This window comes from Piliocolobus tephrosceles, chromosome 16 (genome assembly GCF_002776525.5).
Source record: "Piliocolobus tephrosceles isolate RC106 chromosome 16, ASM277652v3, whole genome shotgun sequence".
Taxonomy (NCBI): Eukaryota; Metazoa; Chordata; class Mammalia; order Primates; family Cercopithecidae; genus Piliocolobus; species Piliocolobus tephrosceles.
The window spans coordinates 3,221,034-3,228,531 of NC_045449.1; the positions used below are offsets into that span (position 1 = coordinate 3,221,034).

Consider the following 7,498-nt stretch of genomic DNA (forward strand, 5'->3'; position numbering starts at 1 on the left):
CTATTCATTTGATAAGGTTCTAATATCTAAAGTGTACAAGGAATTCAACTCAACAGCAAAAAATAATAATAATAATCTAAGTAAAAAATGGGCAAAGGATCTGAATAAATATTTCTCAAAAAAAAAAAAAAGACATACAAATGGCCAACAAGTGCATGAAAAAGTGCCCAACGTCACTAATTATCAGGGAAATTCAAATCAAATCCAAAATGAGACCTCATCTCACACCAATTAATGTGAGTCTTATCAAGAAGACTAAAAATAACAAATGTTGGCAAAGATGTGGAGAAGGGTAATTCTTATATACTGTTAGTGGTGGGAATGTAAATTAGTACAGCCATTGTGGAACACGGTATGGAAGTTCTCAAAAAAAGCTAAAAATAGAACTACCAAAAGATCCAGCAATCCCACTACTGGGTGTGTATGCAAAAGAAAGAAAATAGGTATGTCCAAGAGACATCTTCACTCCTAGGCACTATTTATGTCAGCCAACATATGGAATCAACCTAAGTGGCCATCAACAGATAATGAAAATATGGTGTATATATACACAGTGGAATACTAGTCAGTCATTAAAAAGTATAAAATCTTATCATTCATGGCAACATGGATGAGCCTGAAGGATATCTGTTAAATAAGTCAGGCACAGAAAAATAAATACCACATATTCTCACTCACGTGTGGAAGCTTAAAAAGTTGGCAGTATAGAAGTATACAGTAGAATATTGGCCACTAGAGGCTGAGAAGGGGAAGAAGTGGGGTTATAGAGGTTAGTTAATGGATTAAAAATTACAGGATAGGAGGAATAAGCTCTAGTGTTCCATAGCACTGTAGGACGACTCTGGTAAACAATTTTTTGCATTTTTCCAATAACTAGAAGAAAGAATGCTGAATGTTCTCAATACTAAGAAATGATAAATTTTGAGGTGATAGAAATGCTAATTTTCCTGATGTGATCATTGTACGTTGTATACATGTATCAAAATATCACACTGTACCCAATAAATATGTACAATTATGTGTTGATGTTTAAAACAATTTTAAAATAACTAATATAAATGAATGAGTGAACAAATGAGTGGGGTTCTTAAGCAGACTTTGGTTCCCTTCCCCATGCTTGAGAAGTCCTTTTAGGGCCTCAGGTATGACTTAGCTCTCAGATATAGATAAACTAAACTATGGTATCTAAGCAAATAGAAAGTTCATTTTAGGCTTGGGTCAGGTAAAAAGACATGCAGACATAAAAATTAAGAAGAAAACAAGGTTAGAAGACAGGCTGATGTGAACACTTGCTCAGGAAAATGAGTAAAAATTTTTTTTCAAAATTTGAAGTTTTGTTTGGCAAAGAAAGGGACTGAGATGTTTGGGTTTTATTATTGACATGAGAGGACAGACTATCATTTAATGCAGACCTGCAGGGTTTTTTTAATTACACATGATAAATTGGTGGTTTAACAATGAAGACAGAATTTTTAATTTAAAGATTTTAAATTTTAATTTAAATATTTTCAATCTTTAAAGATTTTCTTCACCTGGGATTAGCATAAAGGAAAATCTTCCTAGCAGGTTACTGAGAACACCTTCTTAGTTCAACTACATATCCCCCCACATTTTTTTTACTTACTCAGAAATTATGTAATATTACATTTAAACAAAAAGTTCCATGTGGAGAAAAAAAGAGATCTGCAATAATATTGAAATATTAATGTCCATGTATCTATTGGATAAAATCATGTAAGACTCTCAAGTATCACCATCATAGAAGGAAGGGATTTTGCCTTTTACAAATGACCCTTTCCAGGGCTCCCTTCATGTCTCTGTTCCTCAGGCTGTAGATGAAGGGGTTCAGCATGGGGGTCACCACAGTGTACATCATAGCCACGACAGTCTCCTTTAGAGTAGAACTATTTGCTGATGGGCATAAGTAGAGGCCAATAACGGTCCCATAGAACAGTGACACCACAGAGAGGTGGGAGCCACAAGTAGAGAAGGCCTTGCAGATACCCTTAGACGAAGGGACCTTGAGGATGGAGGAGACAATCCGTGCATAGGACCCAAGGATGAGTAGGAATGGGATGACAAGAATCAGCCCTCCCATGATAAATATCACCAATTCATTAACTCGAGTGTCAGAGCAGGCCAGCTTCAGCAGAGCAGACATATCACAGAAAAAGTGGGGGATCACATTGTCTGCACAAAAACACAACCTGGCCATGAGTAAAGTGTGTAACATGGCATGGAAGGTGGTCAGCACCCAGGACAGCGCCACCAGGGAGAGACAGAGCATGGGGCTCATGATGGCGGTGTAGTGCAGGGGGAAGCAGATGGCCACATAGCGGTCATAGGCCATGGCCACAAGCAGGAAGCTTTCTAGATCTGAAAAATACAAGAAGAAGTACATTTGGGTCAGGCAGTCTGCATAGGGGATGGATGGGTCGTGGTTCTGCATGTTCTGCAGCAATTTGGGCATTGTGACCGAGGAAAAGCAGAGGTCAGAGAAGGACAAGTTGCTGAGAAACAAATACATAGGCGTGTGGAGATGGGAGTCCAGTTGAATGAGGACAATGATGAGGAGGTTCCCCAGGAGGGTGGTAAGATACATGGCCAAGAACAGGGCATAGAACAGGTTTTGCTGCTCTGGCTGGATGGGCAGGCCCAGGAGCAGGAACTCTGAGATGCTGGTTTGATTTCGTCCCATCATGCTCTGTCTCCAGTATCTTTAAGAGAATATAATAGGATCCCTTAAAACCATCAATAAAAATAAATATATTCCTATGATACATCAATAGGTGTTCTTCAATCATTGATTTCACCATCATTTTCCCTGACAACAATCTGTATATTCAGAGATTTCTATAATTACCTCTATAATCAGAAATGTGCCACATCACAAAATCCACACTACTTTTCACACGATCTCACTTTTGATAACATGTAACAAGATTGACTCCTGCTTTCTTTCTAAAACACTCTTATCTATTAGCTTCTGTGCAATCACACTGGTTTCCTGACACATACTGGCCATTCCTTAACAACTGTTAATGGTTTCTTCTCTAACAGTATCTTATATATTGGTGTTTTCTGGGAATTTTTCCTAAATTCTGTTCTAATTCTACAGATCAAGCCCTTGAAAGAGTTCACCTGTCCCTGTGACACTGATTACCGTCTAAACTTCCTAAGTAAACCTTTCATCATTAGCACTGTATTACCAGTTGCTTCCTGATTATCTCCCCATGGATCGTGACCATACGCAGCTTAACAGATCCCAGATGAAACTCATCTCACCCTGCCACTCTCCCAATCCGCTCCTCCAGTCGCTCATATCGCAGTAAAAGGAATCCACACTCAAGTCAGAAACCTGGGAGTTTTCTTTCATACATTTATTTGTCTCAAGATCAACATCTAATCCTAGCAAGTCATATAGATTCTGTACTTCATTCTATTTCTAATTCAACCACTGCTTATCCCAATTGCCACAATCTGCAACAGGCTGATGTCTTTTCTTGTCTGGACTATTGGAATACTCTTACTTCATCTCCCTGCTGCTATGCTCACTAGCCTTCAATCCATTCACACTGTGGCATTCTAAGATAAAAATCTGATCATCATTCTCCTGCTCAGAGTCCTTATGGATTCTCATCATTCTTAAGATACAGGCAAAATTCCTTTAAAGGACGCAAACGATATTTCACTGTCTAACCCATGCCTACCTCCACAGCCTCATCTGGTCCCACAGTGACTCTTGCATCAGCATTCTCCAGCAATTCTGGACTTAGAAGTCATAATTTCTTGCCTCCAGACGTTCACACTTGCTGTTCCTTCTGTGTAACATCTTCTCTCTGCCTTTTGCTTGGCATACCCCTGCTTCTCCTTCAGGTTTATTACATGTTACTGGCTCAGCTCCATCTTCCTTGTCTGCCCAGACCAGGTAAGACCTGCTTCTATGTTTCCACAGCATCCTGTAGTCATCCAGCAGCATTCAATGACCTTGATTGCTTGTTTATAGCTGAGTTTCCTACCAAATTGTAAACTCCATACAGGTAAGGCCATAACTGCCTTTGTGACTGCAGTAAGGCCAGCACCTGGGATGGTGACTGGATATGGCCAATGTTTCATTAGTATTTGTTGGCTGTCCTTCAGGCTGAGACATACATTCCTCCAACTTTATTTTTTATTTTTTATTTTATTTTATTTGAAACAGAGTTTTGCTCTTGCTGCCCAGGCTGGAGCGCAATGGCACAATCTCGGCTCACTGCAACCTCCACCTCCCAGGTTCAAGCAATTCTCCTGTCTCAGCCTCCTGAGTAGCTGGGATCACAGGCATGCGCCACCATGCCCAGCTAATTTTTGTAGTTTTAGTAGAGCCTGGGTTTCTCTACGTTGGTCAGGCTGGTCTTGGACTCCCGACCTCAGGTGATCCACCTGCCTCGGCCTCCCAAAGTGCTGGGATTACAGGCGTGAGCCACCACACCTGGCCCCTCCAACTTTAAAGCAGTCAAATCCCATTGTAGTTAGAATAACTACTCCTATTAAATACTCCCAGAATTAAGAATTCACTAGCCTTAACCATTTAGTGCTAGTTTTGACACTGTATTACAAAATTCTGAGATAAACTTCAGACCTATGGAAAATGTTAGACCATCCAAGCACCCTACTCTTTATTTTAAAAAGACAGCCCATTATGCATGTTGACACTGTTATTTTGGTTTTGGTGTTGACGTCTACACGGTTCAGTTACACTGACATGAAAAAATGTATCTGAAAGTTTGTATAGTTTGGGGAGAAAGGGAACGAAGATATCCACCCTTGAGACCTCGCTGTACTTCCTCTCCAGATATCCATACCTCAAAACGCCTCTGAGCTAAGAAAGCTGAAGGGTATTAGGGTATATGAGAAGTTCCTTTCCTAGAGGGATGTAGCTGAGTCTAACTGCTGGGATTTTCACCCTGCTGCTGCTGTGTAATCTAGCCACATTAACAGTTTTTCACATTTGGACGGGACATACTGCGCTAGTACTGGAGGGAAATGGCATCAAGCGAAGTTTCACATGCCTGTTTTCTCAGAAGTCTGCCTCCTTGGGAAATGAGTGGGACCAATCTCTGGTGTCAAGGGTCTTATTAGAAATTCCAAACCAGAGAGACATCACTTGTGAATGCTGCCACTGATCGGGAATATACATTTCAGCTGCTCCCTCAATAATGCCTCTCATCTTCTTCACCTGGTAAATCTATACTTCTCAGTCTGGACTGAAAATAAGAATCACAAAGGTCACTGCTTCTAAAACTTTAATTGACATACAAACCACCTGGTGGTCCTGTTCAATGCTGATTTTGATTCAATAGGTCTGGTGTAGGGCCTAATAGTCTACATTTCGAAAGTTAAAATTTTACATTTGGTGATGCCAATTCTGCTGTTCTGTGGACCACACTGAGTGGTAAGGACATATAATACATTTTTAAAAAACAGATTATGGCACCATCCCCCAATAAATGTAATTAGAATCTCTGGAGGGGGCCTTAAGTAAGCTCCTTAAGTAATTCAAATATATGGCCGAGGGCTTGAAATCTCTGTATTAAATGCCTATCTCATATGTCATTATGTTGAAATCTACAACCATGAGAGAGGACATTGCATAGTATTAATGGACACTGTCATTAATAAAAAGATATTAAGTTATGAACATTAAATCAAAAAATTTCTGGAATGTAGAAAACTCTTGAAAGGCAGAGAGGTGGAGAAAAGGAAAGTTATGTCTCAAAAACTATCCTATAGAACATCATACAACTGGGGAAATCAAGACCCTCAGGCTGTAGGGATACTAAGGTACCAGCTTATTCACTCTCCTGCCCAACTTACTGTGTCTGAGGTTAACTCCAGGGCCCTGATCCAAAATCCTCCTCCCCTTTATTGGTTGCAACAGCCTTTGTAGTCGTCACCTATGTCTGTACCCACTCTTTGACATCTCCTTTTCTACCTACCCCTGGCCCTAGGGGACTGTGCATCCCGGAGGAGCCTAGATCCTGGAGGACCTCATTAAAAACAAAGTAATTACACAGGACCTCTCTAGAACAAATCATCGTAGAGTCCTGCAACAGTGACTGATTACAGCTGCTGATCACACCTTACAGTGACTGATTACAGCTGCTGATCCCTTTGGGGGATCACGAGAATGGAGAGCAGCTCAGGGATGGGTGCTTAATCACTGCCTGCTTAGGGAATGGAGAGCATGCCTGTGAGGTTTGGGCCTACATCTTGAGAAGTGAAGAAAAAATGGTTGGAGAAGTCACAGAAGCAAGCAGGGACCAGGCCGTAAATGTCCTAAAATATCTTAAGGGTGTAAGAGTTTAGGTTTTATCCTGTAGATAACAACAAGCCATCAGTGGTCTTCAAATAGAGGACCACTATGGAAAGACATATGCTTTGGAAGTATTTCCAGGTGGCAGAATCTCTCACTATAACCCAACTCCCTGTAAATAGGCCCTAGGAGAGAGAAAAATGGTAACCAACAAGGATCAGACTTCCATGACCCAACCATATACAGATATAGCAAAAGGGCAGGAGTAAGAGAAAAGATGAACTCTCCTGGATCACATTCAATTCTTCCTCAGGCAAATATGGAAAAGTAAATCCACATTTGCAGCCCTTTGAGGTACTTCTAGCTCCTTACCTCTCTAGGAAGACCTTAATAACCAGACACCATCATTATCTCAACCACTCTTCATGTGTCATATTACCTCCTCGTACTAGCTTTTCCTTACCCTACAACTTATCACAAGACCACAACTGTCATTTACAACTCCTTCTTCCGCAACTATTCCATGTACCCTTTTACATAACTTCAGCTAGATTCAACCCACATTCCTTGTGAGTCTGAATCCTCAGTGTTACTGTTTTTCTTGGGTTGCTATAATAGTGTTCCATTAACTTTTACTAAGTGACAGCCAAAAGAATCCCCTGCATATCAGATATGGTCTTCCCTTTCCTCATTATGCAGAGAAACGCAATTTTCCATTGTTAACTGGGATTGAAATACCACGGGCAGTACAGTAAACTCCTTTTTTGCCTACTGATTCAGTAACATAAAGAACCAAAATTGCCAAACGGCAGTCTTAACTTTCAGTAGAATGGAACCATGGAAGCACTTCAGGTAAAACATTCCTTCCTTAAGAATTGTATCAGACACTTCTTGTCCACCACTTCAAATCCTCTCAGCCATCTTCTCTTATTCCAGCCACGGTGGCAATAACCAATTCTGCGCAGACTTTGACCAGCTTCACATAGATTCGGTCTGACAGTATTACCTCAGGCCTATTCCATCTGCTTCTTGTGCCCTGCCATAAGGTTTCTCTGATTCCATGGAGTGGAAAATCATGGAAAAACAGCCCAATGCTTACACATACACAACCAGAAAGTACAAGGGCATTGTTGCCGTGTTGGTCAACCCTTAAATACAGGTGCTGGGAGCTTATGCATATATGCCCTAGTCCCTCCTGATGGT

General features: G+C 40.8%; 1 protein-coding gene across 1 annotated transcript; it reads right to left on the minus strand.

Moving 5' to 3' along the window:
- Positions 1-1,756: 1,756 nt before the first annotated feature.
- On the minus strand, positions 1,757-2,732 carry LOC111521369 (olfactory receptor 1E2). The gene has a single exon (XM_023184747.1). It carries the CDS (start codon positions 2,699-2,701, stop codon positions 1,757-1,759), a length of 945 nt encoding a protein of 314 aa, XP_023040515.1. The 5' UTR covers positions 2,702-2,732.
- Positions 2,733-7,498: the final 4,766 nt, after the last annotated feature.

Excerpts from the sequence above, each read along its gene's own strand:
- LOC111521369 (XM_023184747.1), bottom strand. The coding sequence starts at position 2,701 with ATGATGGGACGAAATCAAACCAGCATCTCAGAGTTCCTGCTCCTGGGC.